Source organism: Grampus griseus, assembly GCF_964374135.1.
Source record: "Grampus griseus genome assembly, chromosome: 21".
Lineage (NCBI taxonomy): Eukaryota > Metazoa > Chordata > Mammalia > Artiodactyla > Delphinidae > Grampus > Grampus griseus.
Window position 1 is genome coordinate 30,164,905 of NC_139015.1, and position 18,048 is coordinate 30,182,952.

The window sequence follows — 18,048 nt, forward strand, 5'->3', positions numbered from 1 at the left end:
ACACATATCTGTCTTCTGAAGATGGTACATTATTTTAACAATCAGGTACATATTAAAAATTGTAAACAGTCCCAAATAAAGATTCTTCATTTCAATTTAAATCTCTGAATGAATTAATATACAACCAAAAATGTTTGTGTTTGTCACTGAGATAGTCCCACAGTTTTTGCACAGCTTTGCAATTGTCATTCATATCACTGAAATTTCACAGTTGGTAATATATTAACTATGCAACTTAAAACTTTTTTCAGAATTAGATAATTCCTTGGATCTTTGAATATTTAGAAAGCTTTTCTAAAAGACTGTTGATCAGTCTGAACTTCTTTTGCTTTTATATATATTTTTACATATTTTACATTCTTTTCACTTAGGTTTGTCCTTGATTTATCTTGGATTGTTATTAAAAATTGTAAAATTTCTTGGTCATAGATGCCACTTAAAAATTTGAAAATATTAAAGGTAGTCTTTGCCATCTGCTAAAGATGTTTTAATAATCAAGGATAAATTGTATGTAACTTTGGTGTTGCTGTGTGACTGTGTTCACAAGCTTATTACCTTGTTCGAGGTATCGCATTTTCCCTTTCTATCAGGCAGCTGCCTGGGTCTCTAACCATCTAGTAAAACATGATCTAGGTTTTCTAAGCACAGATCAGATTTTATTAAATTCTATAAATGTTTACTGAAACTCTACCATGTTGCAGGTACCACAGTACATCATTAGGTCCTGTGATATATAAGTTCTGGATGAGACATGCCTCCCATTATAGAGAGAGCCATATACACAAGTAAGAATGACATAAAGTCTGCTTTTTAAAAGATTTAAACAGGAAAGGTTGCGGAGAAGGAAATAACAAAGAAGTGAAATAACTGGAAATCCATTCAAAGTACTTACCACTAATTAACAAGTCTAAGCCTTTACTGTAACGGTTCTAATGCTGTGAAGCAAGATGAAACCAGCTTTTGGCTCAACTACCCCCTAAAAGAAGTGTTAGTCTAGCATTTGTTGTTCCTGTTGAGATGCAAGCTATGTGTATACAGTTGACCCTTGAACCACGTGGGTTTGAACTGCACAGATCCACTTACAAGCTTTTTTGTTTTCCAATAATAATACAGTGGCACTCCATATCTGCAGGTTCACATCCGTGGATTCAACCAACCGCAAGTGGTAAATAGTTCAGTATCCATGGTTGGTTGAATCTGCAGGTACGGAAATCGGAGGGCCAACATCGGGACTTGAGCATCTGGGGATTTTGGTATCCACAGTGGGTCCTGGAATCAATCTCCCCGTGGATACCGAGAGGCCAGTTGTATTTTTGTTGCCGTGTTTATGCTCATGATATTCTTTTGCAGACTTAGATTACCCTGTTGAAATCCTATGCATCCATAAAATTACATCTCAACTGTGAGTTTAGATGTGGTGATTCCCCAAACGAACTTTTCTGTTACCACGGGACCTTTTAGTTTGTGTATCTGCCGTTCTGTTAATTGGTGTGAGAGATTAACTCATTCTTGGGGATTGAAAAGAATTGAAGGATAGTGCATATACGTAGAGACTGGGAGGTGAGTCTGGGAGGGAGGAGGCATTGCAGTCCAAGGTAATAAGGCAATTTTCATTCAGGAAAGACAGGAAGTCATAAGTAGTCATAGCGCTGGGGATAGAAGAAAAGAGGCAGCAGCCTGGGCTCCGAATTTAGAAATTTTTGAATACTATGTTGAGGAATTCGGCCAGAATTTTCTACTGGAACATATGTACTGTAATTATGGGCAAAAATCTTGTCCATTTCATTCATTACATGAATGAATGAATATTTATTGTACTGAGAAGTTACTGAACAAGAGCAGGCCATCACATGAATTTTAGCCAACGGTTTGGGGAGAACCTTTTTGATTGGAAAAAAGTAGACACAGCCTGGTTACAAAGTGTATTTGGGCAGTGGGTATGGAAAAAAACCATAGCAGGTACTTTCCGAAGATACCATAATCTACTCACTTTTCCCTTTCTTGGAATCGTTTTAAAATCTATCTGGATTTTTGTTGTTGTTGTTGTTTTAATTAAAAGACCTCAGCTTTAGGAAATATGAATGTATAATTCGTGTGTGTGTGTGTGTGTGTGTGCGCGCGTGTGCGTATGCGCATAGTGTTAAATTCACCAAGTAGTGTCTGATACAAAACAGCGCACAATAAATGTTAGTTCTTTTAGGTCCATCCACACGAAGCAAAAAGTTTGTGGGGGACGATGACCGCGACGGAGAGGGCTGGGGTGGTCGGGGACCTCCAGATAACTGGCCATCGGGTAGAGCGGACTGCTGGGAAAAGAACTTCCTGCGGATCCGGACGCACGACTATAAAGGGAGGCGTGCCCTACAGGCGATTGGTGGACTGGGCGCTGAGTACCGGGCGCTCCGGTAGGTGCCGCAGCTTCGCGAGAACGGCGCTCACGAACGGCCAACGCAGTAGGGTTGAAGTCTCCGCTGGAAGACAGGAGTCACGAAATGTTCCGCCTAATGATGTTGCTAGCGGGGCTCCGTGGCTTGCTAACGTCAAGACCCGGTAAGCCCGAGGATGCCCTGTTTGTTACTCCGGTAGGGGGAGGAGGAAGATTTTTCTTTTCCTTCTTTAAACGCGTACCTGCTTGGGTCAAACTGCGCCTCGACTCGATTGAGAGCTCGGCGCCCTTCCCTGCTTTTAGGTTTCTTTTGCCAGTCAGGAAACCGGGCAGTTTTTAGGCGCTCCGTAGGGATACAGAACTGACTCACGAGAGAGGAAGATACTTTTAATAAGCTTAAGGACTAAATCTCTGACGCCCTGACTCTCTGAATCTGGGTTTGGGGCAGCCGTTTATGGAGGTCTGTTAGGCACTCACAAAACTACCTCACAATTTCTTGCGCTCAGAAGCACCCCAGAAACTTCATGAACTCTACTCAAACTCCAGAAAACTGTGTCTCCTCAGATATCATCTGTTCCAGTATAATTTGTCCTGCATTCAGTAACTTGTCCTGCAATACCAAAAAAATATTCTATTGCTGACATTGTGACAATACGGGGAACAGTTACAGAGAGTCCTCAAAATTTTAAAATATATTAGGGGGGGATTTAGATGCAAGTAAAATTTTAAGATATGTTCTTATTTTCCTTCCCTTTTTATACACTGTTCTGAATCTTCCCATTCTGTGTCAGTACATGGAATATCTTGTCTTCTCCTCCCCCATCTGCATAGTGTTCTGTGGCTTGGAGGTACCACAATTTAGCAGCCAGTTCTCTTATTAAAGGACTGTTGGATTGTTTCCAGTCATTTTGCTGTTACATGCTAACTGCTGAACTCGGACGGCACCCCCCGTTCCCCCCACAAAATACCCTAGACCGGGTGGCTTAAACAACAGAGATTTATTTTCTCACAGTTCTGGAGGCAGGAAGCCTGAAATCAGGGTGCTCTCATAGTGGGGATCTGGTGAGGTCTCTCTTCCTGGCTAGTAGACCGTTCCCTTCTTGCTGTGTACTCACGTGACCTCTTCTTTGTGAGCAGAGAGAAGGAGCAAACTCACTTGTCTCTTCTTACAAAGGCGTGAAACCCATCATGAGAGATCCATCTTCATGATCTCATCTAACCCTGATTACCTCCCAAAGATCCCATTGCTGAATACCATCACATTGGGGGTTAGGGCTTCCAATAGGAAAGCTGGGGCCGGGGGACACATCTTCACCATAACACCTGCAACATTTAAATACAGTGTTTCTGAAACTTTTCGGAATGTTTCTTTCAGCAAAGAAATGAACAAAAATGTAACAATTATCGAAGTTCTCAGAGAGCTTTTATGTTCTGCTTATATTCGTCAGTATTTGTCATATTAGAAATTAATGTAGAAATTTAAGAATTTTAATTAATTCATTAAAAAATAACAGTAATGTTACTGAACTCAGGTTTGGCTGCTCACGGCTCGAAAGCCAGTACTCGAGAGACAGGTATTGGTAGGAAAGGAAAGGTTGCTTCATTCAGGAGGCTGGCAACCTGGGGAGAAGGTAGACTCGTGTCCAAACACCAGCTTGGTTGTTGATCAGGGGGCAAGAGCTTTGAAAGGGGAGTTTCAGGGATGTATAGGCAGAGGGAGGGGGCTACGACTTGCAGAACAGCACAGTCAGCTCCCGCAGTCATGAAATTGGTCATGTGGTGGTCTGATCAGCGTCATCTTGATTGTTTTAAGTTCAGTTAATCTTCAGTTCCAGGGTTGGTTCCCATTTCCTTGAGGCCAGTTCTTGGAATTGTGCAAGATGGAGCACCTTATGTCTTGGCTGCAGTCTGGTCATCACGTAGTTAACTTCTCCCACCTGGTGAGGGTTTCAGTGTCTGCAAAACAGCTCAAAGGACATGGCTCAGAATATTATCTATAGCTCTTGAAGAGGAACTAAAGGTCCTTGACTTTGTTTAATGGCTAAACTATTATTATTTTGTCTTGTTTGACTGCTTTCCTTTGGTTCTGCATTTTTTTTTCACTTCTCTGAATTTATTCTTTGACTAAAGTTTTTCTACAGACAAGAGGCAGGCAGAGGACATTGGATGTGTGTGTGGGGGGGTCTGTCCTGGGAAAGCCCCATAGGGTCCCGCTCAATTACAGTAATAGACCTATTATATGTTAATGTAAGTAACACATTTAAAAAATAAAAACTATATTTTCCAAAACAAAGAATTTAGAGTGGCATTGTTTTACATTTTGTGAATCTCTTTAAGGTTTGGTTTAATAGATAACAGCTAGATTCTCATATCTACTTCTGCATTCAGTCTGTTGCGGAATGTTTTGTTTGAAGTATATGAAAAAATTCCAGCTTATGTAGTTGGAAAAGGGAGTAGTTTAGGAGCCTTTTCAGGTAATTACCAGTGTTCCTCTTTGGATGCTGCACCAAATACACACTTGATAAATGGTAAAGTTTAGTTGCAGTGTGGAATCTAAAACATACCAATGAATTTTTCTTAATATGTTATGTTAAAATCCATTGGTCTATTTTGAACTTTAATGGATATTTTACCCATTTGCTTTTTTTTAATACATTACCTTTGTTTTTTTCTTTTTTAACATCTTTACTGGAGTATAATTGCTTTACAAAGGTGTGTTAGTTTCTGCTTTATAACAAAGTGAATCAGCTATACATATACATATATCCCTATAGCTCCTCCCTCTTGTGTTTCCGTCCCACTCTCCCTATCCCACCCCTCTAGGTGGTCACAAAGCACTGAGCTGATCTCCCTGTTTTACATTTGGTAGTGTATATATGTCCATGCCACTCTCTCACTTCGTCCCAGCTTATCCTTCCCCACCCCCGTGTCCTCAGTCCATTTTCTACGTCTGTGTCTTTATTCCTGTCCTGCCTCTAGGTTCTTCAGAACCTATATATATATATATATATATATATATATTTTAGATTCCATACATATGTGTTAACATATGGTATTTGTTTTTCTCTTTCTGACTTACTTCACTCTGTATGACAGATGCTAGGTCCATCCACCTCACTACAAATAATTCAGTTTTGTTTCTTTTTATGGCTGAGTAATATTCCATTGTATATATGTGCTACATCTTCTTTATACCTTTGTTTTAAAATTATTTTAAATTGTGGTAAAATATACAAAACATAAAATTTACCATCTTCAACCATTTTAAAAATGAATAAACTTTATTTTTTAGAGTGTTTCAGGTTCATAGCAAAACTGAGAGAAAGGTACAGAGATTTCTCACATACCCCTGTCCCCACACCTGTACAATCTCTGCTCTAGGCGTCCTGCTCCACAGTGGTATGTTTGTTAGAATTGATGATCCCACACTGGTACATCATTATCACCCCAAATCTATAGTTTACCTTAGGATTCACTCTTGCTGTTTTACATTCTGTGGAATTTGACAAATGTATAATGACATGTATCCCCCAGAGTAGTTTTGCAGCCCTAAAAATCCTCTGTGCTTCACCTGTTCATCTCTCCCTTTCCCCTAAGTCCTGGCAACCACTGATCTTTTTGCTGTCTCCATAGTTTTGCCTTTTCCAGAATGTCATATAGTTGGAATCTTACAGTATGTTGCCTTTTTCAGATTGGCTTCTTTCACTTAGTAATATGCATTTATGGTTCTTCCATGTCTTTCCAGGGCTGCATAGCTTATTTCTTTTTAGCAGTGAGTGATATTCCATTGTCTGTATATACCAGTTTACTTATCCATTTACCTACTAAAAGACATCTTGGTTGCTTTCAAGTTTTGACAGGTATGAACAAAGCTACCATAAATATCTGTGTGCAAGTTTTTGTGTGGACATAAGTTTTCAACTCTTTTGGGTAAATACCAAGGAGTGCTATTGCTGGATCATATGGTAAGGATATGTTTAGTTTTTAAAGTTAGTGTCTTTTTGCTTCAGTACGAAGAACTCTCTTTAACATTTCTTGTGAGGCCATTCTAGTGGTGATGGACTCTAACTTTTTTAAGGAAATTCTTTATCTCTCCTTCAATTCTGAAGGACATCTTTCCTGGGTATGGTATCCTTAGGTGGAATTTTCTTTCTTTCAGTACTTTGAATATACTATCCCACTCCATTCTGGCCTGCAAGGTTTCTGCTGAAAAATTCACTGATAGTCTTATGGGAGTTCCTTTGTACAAAACAAATTGTGTTTCTCTTGCTGCTTTTTTTTTTTTTTTTTGCGGTATGCAGACCTCTCACTGCTGCGGCCTCTCCCATTGCGGACCACAGGCTCTGGATGCGCAGGCCCAGCAGCCACGGCCCACGGGCCCAGCCACTCCGCGGCATGTGGGATCCCCCCAGACCGGGGCACGAACCCGCGTCCCCTGCATTGGCAGGCGGACTCCCAACCACTGCACCACCGGGGAAGCCCCTCTCTTGCTGCTTTTTTTTTTTAAATTTCTATTTTATTTTATTTTATTTATTTCTTTTAACATCTTTATTGGGGTATAATTGCTTTACAATGGTGTGTTAGTTTCTGCTTTATAACAAAGTGAATCAGTTATACATATACATATGTTCCCATATCTCTTCCCTCTTGTGTCTCCCTCCCTCCCACCCTCCCTATCCCACCCCTCCAGGCGGTCACAAAGCACCTAGCCGATAGCCCTGTGCCATGCGGCTGCTTCCCACTAGCTGTCTACCTTACATTTGTTAGTGTATTTATGTCCATGCCTCTCTCTCGCCCTGTCACAGCTCACCCTTCCCCCTCCCCATATCCTCAAGTCTGTTCTCCAGTAGGTCTGTGTCTTTATTCCTGTCTTACCCCTAGGTTCTTCATGACATTTTTTTTTAATCAAAACTACAATGAGATATCATCTCACACCAGTCAGAATGGCCATCATCGAAAAATCTAGAAACAATAAATGCTGGAGAGGGTGTGGAGAAAAGGGAACACTCTTGCACTGCTGGTGGGAATGTGAATTGGTTCAGCCACTATGGAGAACAGTATGGAGGTTCCTTAAAAAACTACAAATAGAACTACCATATGACCCAGCAATCCCACTCCTGGGCATATACCCTGAGAAAACCATAATTCAAAAAGAGTCATGTACCAAAATGTTCATTGCAGCTCTATTTACAATAGCCCGGAGATGGAAACAACCTAAGTGCCCATCATCGGATGAATGGATAAAGAAGATGTGGCACATATATACAATGGAATATTACTCAGCCATAAAAAGAAACGAAATTGAGTTATTTGTAATGAGGTGGATAGACCTAGAGTCTGTCATACAGAGTGAAGTAAGTCAGAAAGAGAAAGACAAATACCGTATGCTAACACATATATATGGAATTTAAGAAAAAAAAAATCTCTTGCTGCTTTTTAAGAGTTTCTCTTTGTCTTTAATTTTTGGCAGTTTAATTATAACCTGTCTCAGTGTAGTTCTCTTTAATTTTTTTTTTTTTGGTTTTCTTTGAGCTTCCTAGATTAGGATGTCTATTTTTCTTTTCTGTTTTTGCCAGGTGAGAGAAGTTTTTAGCCATTATTTCTTTAAATAAGCTTTCTGCCCTCTACCCCCACTCCTTCTCCTTCTGGGACTTCTATAATGTGGATACTGGTCTGCTTGATGGTGTCCCATAAATCCTTTAATCTGTCTTCACTCTTTTTCATTCTTTTTTTTAATTTTAATTTTTTGCTCCTCTGATTGGATGAATTCTATTGCTCTGTCTTCAAGTTTGCTGATCCTTTCTTTCACTTAATCTAGTCTGATGTTGAAACCCTCTATTGAAAGTTTCAGTTCAGTTATTGTATTCAGCTCTATGATTTCTATTTTGTACTCATTCTAACCATTTTTAAGTGTACAGTTCAGTGGCATTAAATACATTCACTTTGTTTTGCCATCACCATCGTCCATCTCCAGAATATTTTTTTTTATTCTTCCCAGACTGAAACTCAGTACCCATTTAACACTAATTCCTCATTCTTCCCTTCCCCCAGCTTTTGGCAACCACCATTCTACTTTCTGTCTCCATGGATTTGACTGCTCTAGTTTCCTCATGTAAGTGGAGTTATGCAGTATTTTTCTTTGTGACTGACTTCTTTCACTTAGCATAATGCCCTCAATGTTTATCCATGTTGTAGCATGTGTCAGAATTTTCTCCTTTTATTCTGACACATGAATAGCATTCCATTGTGTGAAATACATATGGAAAAATACATATTTCATTTTGTTTATCCATTCATCTGTTGATGGATACTTAGGTTGCTTCTACCTTTTGGATATTATGAATAATGCTGCCATGAACATGTATGTACCTATACTTGTTTGAGTCCCTGCTTTTAATTCTTTTGGGTATATGTACAGAAGTGGAGTTGCTGGATCATACGGTGATTCTATTTTTAATTTTTTAAGGAACTGTTACATTGTTTTCCGTACTGGCTGTGCAATTTTACATTTCTACCAGCAGTGCACAAGGGTTACAGTTTCTCCACGTTCTTCCTAATACATGTTATTTTACTTTTATATTTTAATGATTATAGTCTTCCTAATGGTTATGACAGGGTATCTCATTGTGGCTTTGATTTGTATTCCCCTGATAGTTAGTGATGTTGAGCATCTTTTCATATGCTTATTGGCCATTTGTATATCTTTTTTGGAGAAATGAGTATTGAAGTCCTTTGCCCATTTTAAAGATTAGGTTGTTCATTTTGTTGAGTTACAAGAGTTCCTTTTATATTCTGGATACTAGACTTTCAGACAAATGATTTGCAAATATTTTTTTTTCATGCTGTAGGTTGTCTTCACTTTCTTGGGAGTGTCCTTTGACTCACAAAAGTTTTAAATTATGATGGAATCTAATTTTGTTGCTCATGGTTTTAGTGTCATATCTAAGAATCCATTGCCAAATCTAAGGTCATGTATATTTACTCCTATCTTTTGTTCTAAGAATTTTATTGTTTTAGCTCTTATGTTTATGTCATTGATCCATTTTGAGTTAATTTTCGTACACAGTGTGAGGTAGGGTTCCAACTTTATTTATTTACATTCATTCTGGTTTCTTTTTATTAACTATATCGTGCCCCTGTTTATTCCTAATAATGCTTTTTTCCTCCTTTGAGTCTATTCATGCTAATGTTAACATAGGTATGTCAGCTTTCCTTTGGCTAATATTTGCTGTGAACATATTTTTTCCATCCTTTTATGTGGCAAAGTCCCCAGTGCTCACTAAGTATCCATCTTCTTGCCTACATTTCTGAGCCTTTTTCCATTTAGTGTGGGGCAGTTTAAATACTATTGCTCGTGGGGTTGAGAAGAAGTGATTTGCATCACTTTAGATCAAGGCAATTGAGAGCTGGTATTTCTCTTCTATATTTCTTTTCTGATGCCAGATTTACCTTAGAAGCTATGAGCTGAGTTTATGGTGTTACCACTTGGAGGGAGCTTGGATCTCTGAGTTACTATTTGAATGAGAGCTCCTGGTGACTCCCATCATATTTTGCATGAAAAACAAAGAAACTTTTATTGTGTTAAGCCACCAAGATTTCAAGGTTTATTTATTGCCATTCCATAGCCTGGTCAGCCTCAGTTGACTAATATAGAGATTGGAGCTTTGAAGTGGTGTGCTGCCATGATAAACTTAAAATATATGCCTTTGGCTTTGCTGCTGGGTATTGATGGGTAGCAGGTGACAAGAAATGGAAACCACCTGGAAAAAATGGAAATCAATGACAAGAAGTGACAGAACATTTGGTAAAAACTGTAGGACAGACTACATTCTGTAGAAGTTAGATAAGAGATTGTTAGCCGTGGAAGTTGGTTTCATTACTCAATTTTGTCAAAGTGTTAAGAGAAAGAGATAATCTCAGGAAACAGTTGACCAGTTTGCAAATCGAATTAATAGGGAATAAATCCAGAAATTTGGGGCCTTTCAGGACTTTAAAGGATGACCAGTTCCAGATTTCAAATAGTAAGAAATGGAATTTTAAAAGGTTTGAGCAGTGAAATGTCAGTAAAAACTCTCAGTTAGAGAAAATTACTCAGGTTAGCACTGCAGTCAAGGGTGTGGCCTTACATTATATTTTTTTAGACTGACTTATGGTTGCCATCACTTAGTTGAGAGAGAGAGAGGTGAGAGAGGAGGGAAGGAGAAATAGGAGTTAGGCCAAGAAATTACAGGATGAGAGAAAATATTTGTAAATGATTTGTCTGAAAAGGGTCTAGTATCCAGAAAATAAAGGGCAAAGAAATAAAGCAGATTTGAAAATTATGACTTTAAAAAGTTTTATATGTGTTTTAATTGCATGACAAAGTTACTGAAGACAACTAGATGAGAAACTTCTACGTTTTTGATGGTAGTGTACTGCCAAAGGAACTTCAAACTAGATTATACAAGCTTTTGACTATTTGAGAATTAACACAACTCTTGAGCCCTTTACTTCCAGGAAGTAAACTGGAAAAGCCATGCTACTTTCAAGGAGAGTATATTTGTATTTAAGTCTTTTATAATATTTTATGCTTTCTGTTTACTATACTTTTTATTTGATATCATTAAAAATCTTATTTCCTGTCTTATGTGTTTTTCTGATTTTACTGTAACATGTATAATTGACTTAGAGTCTACAATTAAGCAACATGTCTTCTTCTAAAAACGACAATGACCTTAGAAAGTTGTCAGACACTGCCTTTATCATCCTACATGTTACTGTTATTTAGTATTTACTGCCACTTTTATGTATTGTTTCCCAAATGAGTCATCATCTTTATTGTTACTTAGATTTATCCACAAGTTTATAGCTTGACTTGCTTACCTTCTTTCTAGCACCCTACTCTTTCCTTCTTAGTATCTTTTTCGTCAAGAGTTTGAGTGGTAAATCGTCTGTTTACTTGAAAATGTCTTTATGTCTCCCTCACTGTTGAATGACAGTTTAGTTTGATATCCAATTTCAGACTGACAGTTGTTTTTCCAGTAGCACTTTGAGAATGTTACTCCATTGCTATTTGGCCTGCATGTTATTAACTTTTTTTTTTAATTATGAGGATTTCAAATAAATGCAAAAATAGAAGAATAAAGAACTCAGGTTCAACAGTTATAAACTCGTGGTTAATTCTGTTTCTTTTCTACGTTCCCTACCACTTCCTCTATTCTCATATTATTTGGAGCAAATTATAGACTTTATATCATTTCGTGTCTAAGCATTTCAATATATATTGCTAAATGGCCAGAAAATATAACCACAGTATCATGATCATGGCTTAGAAATTAACGATTTCTTCTATCACCCAATATTCAGTCTGTGTTCAAATTTTCAATTGTTTCATGAATGTAATAAGTTTCCTTACAGTTTGTAATCACCTAGAAAATAATGTCCATGCATTGTTTGAATCAGCATACAAAAGATCTGCTCATTGAATTGGCTCCTTCCCTACTCGATTTTATTTAGTCTATGGCTTTTAGTACCATGTCGATACTGATAACTCCAAATTTATATTTCTTCTCTTGCACTCTCTTAGGCAGCCTGTGAGATGGCTACCAATGTTTCCCACATCCTGGTAATCACGCCCTTGTGTAATCCCCTCCTCTTAAATGTGAGCTGTGTGTTTTTTGTTTTTTGGTTTTTTGGGGGGAGTACGCGGGCCTCTCACTGTTGTGGCCTCTCCCGTTGCAGAGCACAGGCTCCGGACACGCAGGCTCAGTGGCCATGGCTCACGGCCCTAGCCGCTCCGCAGCACGTGGGATCTTCCCGGACCAGGGCACGAACCCGTGTCCCTGCATCGGCAGGCGGAGTGAGCTGTGTTTTATGGTTTGTTTTTAGTGAATAAAATGTGGTCAGGATCATGGGATGTCTCTTGTGAGATTAGGGTACAGAAAAACTGTGTCTTTTGTCCTGGGTGCCCGCTTTCAGTCTCTCTTTTTCTGAGCCCTTGTTCTGAGGGAAGCAAGTTGTCATATTGTGAGAAGCCTTATGGAGAGGCCTGTGTGGCATGGAACTGAGCTTTCTCATTAACAGCCTGGAAAGACCCAATGCCTGCCAACAGCTAAGTGCATGAGCCTTGAAGTGGATCCTATGCTAGTCAAGCCTTGAAATGGTCGCAGCCCTGGCCTACAGTTTGACTGTCGCTTTGTGAGAGTCTGAGCCAGAGGCATTCGGTTAAGCTGTGCCCAGATACCTGACCTAAGGACACTAGTGATTAATAAATGTTCCCTATTTTAAGCTGCTAAATTTTGGGATAATTTGTTACGCAGCAACAGATAACTAACACACCGTCCTTCAGCCTATTCTCAACATAAAGTTTTCTTGTTAAAATCTAAGTCCGCTCATGTCCGCCCTCTGCTCAGAATCTTTCAGTGGTTTCTTATCTCACCAAGAATAAAAATTAAAGTGCTAACTCTGACCTGTAATGCCCTACAGGATCTCAGCAGCTTGTCCCCTCTCTGGCCTCACCCCTTACTCTCTTCCTCACTGCTCATGCTAATCCAACCACAGTAGCTCCCTTGCTGCTTTTCAGACATGCCAGGCAGTTCCTCCCAAAGACCTTTGCGCTTGATCCTTTTTCTTCCTGGGATGATCTGCCAGAGATATTCATTTGTTCCCCTCCTCACCTTCTTCAGTTCTGTGCCCAGATGCCATCTTCTCAGTGAGCCCTATTTAAGACTGAGCTTCACCTTCATCAGCCTCTGTTCTAGAACATGATTCTATGGGCTGGTGGGGCTGTTGCTCTGGTTTGGACTGGCTTAGGTAGTCTGTGGCGCATCGGTGCTCTTTCCTGGATCTGTCATCCGCTCCTGAGTTGGTTGGCAGCTGGATGATCCAGATGGTCTCACGCACTGGTCTGTCTGTTGGACTGTGTTCAGCTAGGGTACCTTGGCTCCCTTTCACATAGACTCTCACCCTCCTGCAGGACAGCTCAGGCTTGTTTACATGTGGTTTCAGGATTCCAAGGCAGTGAGAGGGCAAGCCACAGTGCACAGGCACTTTTCAGGTTTGCTTCTGTTACATTCGCTATTGTCTAATTGACCAGAGTAAGTTACATGGCTAAGTCTGGAGTTAGTTCCTGAGAAGTATACCAATGGGAAAGAATACTTCCTATTGTATCTATCACATCTGATTTCTGTTTTAGAGTTTTTCTAGAATCTCTCAACAATGATCACACTTCCATCATTAGCTTACCTTCCAGAAAATTCTTTGAGACCTCTTAGCTGATGGTAGCACCTTTCCTTTGTCCACTTTTAGAGGGTTTTCACTGAGAGAAGAGGTAAACATGTAGTGAGTTAGCCACCTTTAATCATAAATCATATTATGGATGTTAATCCTTTGGCTTTTATACTTTGTATTTTCTTACAATCTTTCCTGCATCTTTAAAGATTTTAAAAAGATTTCTATGTATGCAAATATATTTATCTTTTCCTTTAAGACTTCTGGGCTTTGACTCTTAATCGATTTTGAATATATATGTATTTATGTACATATTATATATAGAAACATATAAATAAATTTTATTTATTCTTTATATATATACATATGTATGAACCCAACTTAATTACTTTTCAAATGGATGTTCAGTCTTCCTGCCGCTATCCATTGGCTATATTTCCCCCAGTGATTTGAAAGCCTACCTCCTCATATATCCTATTTCATTAATTTTTTTTGATGATGCCTATTTCAGTTGATTTAATTATAGTAGTTTAGAGTTTTTCTATTGATTCTCTAAGTACTTTTAAGGAGATAGTTATATCGTTCGCAAATAATGACATACTGTTTTTTCCTTTCCAACATTTATGCCCTTCTTTCTTGTTATCATTTTATCATATTAATGAGGGCATTCAGAACATTTTTGAAAATGGCAGTGATAATAGACTTTGTTACCTAGTTTTATTTGAATTTCTCTGTAGTATTTCATAATTTACAATTTTTAATGTGTGCTTTCTGATACTTTTTCTAGTTAAGGCAATTTCCTTCTATTTCTAACTTACGTCCCTCTAATTTTCTTTGTCAAAATTTTGGTCTATTTGTATTTTTTTTTTTTTTTGTGCATGTGAGCTTTAGAATCATCTTATGTTGTTTCAAAAAACTCCTGTGGACTTTACCCTTGGATTTCATAAAATTTATAAATTAATTTAAAGAAAATTGCTATCTTTATATTCCAAGAACTGGATATAGCTTTCAATTTATTTGACTTTTTTTATGAACCATTTTAGAATTTAAAGTTTTTTTTTAATTTAAATTATATATATTCCTTTAGGAATTTATTTACATGGGTATTACACATTTTGTTGTTATTGTAAATGGTTACTTCCTAACTATTTTATTTGTGTACAGGGAAATGATTGGTTTATATATTAATTTTGTTTCTAGTCACATTACTAAATCCTCTTTTTAAAATAATATTTATGATGATTCCTTTGGGTTTTCCAGATATATAATATCACATACAAAAGAATGTTAGGATCACAAAACCTTAGAAAGTACCAAAGAGGCAGGTTTAGATGCTACATAGATGCTACAATGTGGCTAGGGTCACAACACAGGGAAGAATATCTAGTGATACCATGGGAACTATACCGGAAGAGTATTCTATTGAAAATACCACTATGGTGTTTGGGCTAGGCAGCAGAATGTCTGTCCCAGTAGTCCAAAAGGACCAGATAATTCTATTACTACAAATGTCGGAAGGACCAGATATTCACACGTGGCTGCCATCTGACAATGCTCACTTCTGCAACTAAGTCTTTTTTGGGTGTATGAATAGCAGGAACTGGTGACATGCCAGCACCTTAATCGCAGTGGAGTCTGGTATAGAGTTGTTAGGTTTCCAACGTCTAATAGCACAGGGAGACAAGGTAGAAATAGTTTGAGTGATTGAACCTCTCTACAGTATCCCACAGTTCACCTCTAGATGGGATACTTAACATCCATATTCACCCTTCTTAAGGTTGGTAACATTCTTAAACTTTCAAGAAACAACATAATAACTTGCTTCTGCCTCATTTAATGTAATCAGTTCGTATACAGGAAAACTAGACATGTTAAGTGTACCATGTGAAATTCTAGTTACGGGGAGAATTTACTTTGCTCTATTCTCTTTTAGGGCCAACTATCTATGAGTTTTTAAGATTATACCCGTGGACTTACTTCTGTGTACTATTGGCATATCATACATCTACTTTCCCTCCTTCAGTTAGCTGGTCATAGGATACCATAAAAGTAGGTTTTAGGAAATGATGGAAACGTGATAGGAGTAGGCCTACTGGAGTATTAATCACCTGGTTATGCAACTTAAAGCTTTTAGGACCTGTTCAAACCCAACCATATATATATATAACACTTCCATTTGATTAGTACTCCTGTGAATGCCTGATGATGTCAGTCTGTGAAGAGCGGTTCAGGTTGCAAGATCATATAGTCTGAAGATCCCATGGTCTGAATTTTAGCCTCTATCAGAGCCCAGTAGTGAGCTAAAAGCTTTCATAAAAGAAATATGCTTACATACTATATTAGATTCCTGTGGCTGCCATAACAAAGTACCACAAACTGGGTGGCTTAAAACAACAGAACTTTTTCCCCCTTCTGTTTCTGGAGGCCAGAAGTCCAAAATCAAGGTATTGACAGTGTTGATTACTTTTGGAGCCTCTGAGGGAGAATCTGTTCCATGCTTCTCTCCTAGCTTCTGATGGCTGCCAGCAATCCTATGCATTCCTTGGCTTGGAGACATGTTACTCCAGCCTCTGCCTCTGTCTTTATATTGATGTCTCCTCTGTGTGTCTTTTCCCCTTCTCTTACTTATAGGATATTAGTCATTGGATTTAGGGTCCAGTCTAATCTGGAATGGTCTCATCTTGAGATCCTTAACTTAATTACACCTTGCAAAGACCCTTTTTTCTTTGCAAGGTTATAAGGTTATAGCCACAGGTTCTGAGTGGACATATCTTTTGGGGCACCGTCACTCAATCCACAGCATATACCAGTGAGGGCGTGTCTTTGCTTACAAACCTCAGGAGCCTCTGCTGTGATTCTCCTAGAGGGGCTTAACACAGGCTCTGCCACAGACCCTAAGTCATAAAGGAAAAATAGTAGAGCTCCTTGCCCAGTAGACTCAGGTAGCTGAGGAGTCTTGTATTCTGGCGTCTTACAAATCTGGCAGCCTATGTTTTGTTCAATAAAAATGGTCAAAGCAACATAGCTATATATGATATATATTGCCTCCAAAATCCAAAATGGTCTACCAAGTGTTCTGCCTCTTACTATTTATTATGGAGGATATTTTCGAGTGTGGTTTAGACCACTAGACCATTACAGGTGGACGTGTGTGTGTGTGTGTGTGTGTGTGTGTGTGTGTGTGTGTGTGTGTGTTAAGACTCTGGCACACCTGCTTCTTCAAGGCATCTAATGTACCTGCTACTTCAGGTCTTTCTCTTAGATGATATGTTAGTTTCCTATTGTTGCTGTAACAAGTTATCACAAACTTAATAGCTTAAACAACACAAATTTATTATCTTACAGTTCTGTAAAATGGGTCTCATTGGGTAAAATCAAGGTGTTAGCAGTGCCTGTTCCTTCTGGAAGCTGCAGGAGACAATCTGTTTCCTTGTCTTTTCCAAATTCTAATGGCTGTTTGCATTTTTTGGCTCATGGCCCCCTTCCTCCATCTTCAAAGCCAGTGGTATTGGGCTGAGGTCTTTACACATGGCCATCTCTTTGGTTTTCTTTTCTGGCTCTTTCTTCTACTGTTAAGAACCCTTGTGATTAAATTAAGACCACAGATAACCCAGGATAATTTTCATATTTTAAGGTCAGTTGATTAGCAACCTTAATTCTGTTTTGCTGTGTAACCTAACAGGTTCTGGAGATTAGGATATGGACATCTTTGGGGGCATTATTCTATCTACCACAGACAGTGAGATTTTTAGGGTCCAGGTAGAAGAAGAACCAGATGATAAAGATCTGAGGCATCTGAGGCAATATGATTGGTGAAGGTATACTGGCATCACTACTAAGCAAAATGGAAACTTGCTCCTGGCATCTCCTGCTTATTGGGATAGAGAAAACAGCACCTTTTTCTATTAATGGCTACATACAGGTGCCAATGCCTGTGTTGATTTGGTTCAGTAAAGAGACCATATTTGGAACAATATTAATTATTGCAATCATTACCTGATTACACTTAAGACAACTCATTGTCATTCTCTATTGCTTATCTATCATGTGCACAGATCAAACAAGTAAAATAACAGAAATCATTGCCCTTGTATATACTTTCTTGGTATAGAAAGGTTTTTGGTTTAATGTTTTGGTGATGGTGCAGGTGATATTCAGAGGTTTCCATTTGGCCCTCCCTACCATAACAATCCTCATTCTATGGGTCAGGGAGACAAGATGGGCATTCCACAAGTTACTGATTATACCTGTTTTGACACACTTTTCCATAATTGGGCAGATTATGATAGGATGAACTTGTAGACCCATGAGTGTGTTCATAGATGTGAACCTAATAACTTCCATTCATCACCTGACTTCTTCTGCTAATCATATATCTTTTCCTGAAGTGGACCACAGTCTTACTTTAGGTACTCAGAAATCATCATTAGGAGACTTCTTCAGTGGTCCAATGG

At 38.6% G+C, this 18,048-nt stretch overlaps 1 protein-coding gene across 1 annotated transcript in view; it reads left to right on the forward strand.

Moving 5' to 3' along the window:
- Positions 1-2,444: 2,444 nt before the first annotated feature.
- The window catches only part of ADAM32 (ADAM metallopeptidase domain 32), a gene marked incomplete at its 3' end in the record, with an annotated part of 166,323 nt that continues 150,719 nt past the window's right edge, over positions 2,445-18,048 (forward strand). The window contains exon 1 of the mRNA XM_082680384.1: positions 2,445-2,550. Within this exon, the coding sequence (XP_082536510.1) occupies positions 2,493-2,550 (58 nt within the window). The 5' untranslated portion in view covers positions 2,445-2,492. The remainder of the gene's footprint in view (positions 2,551-18,048) is intronic.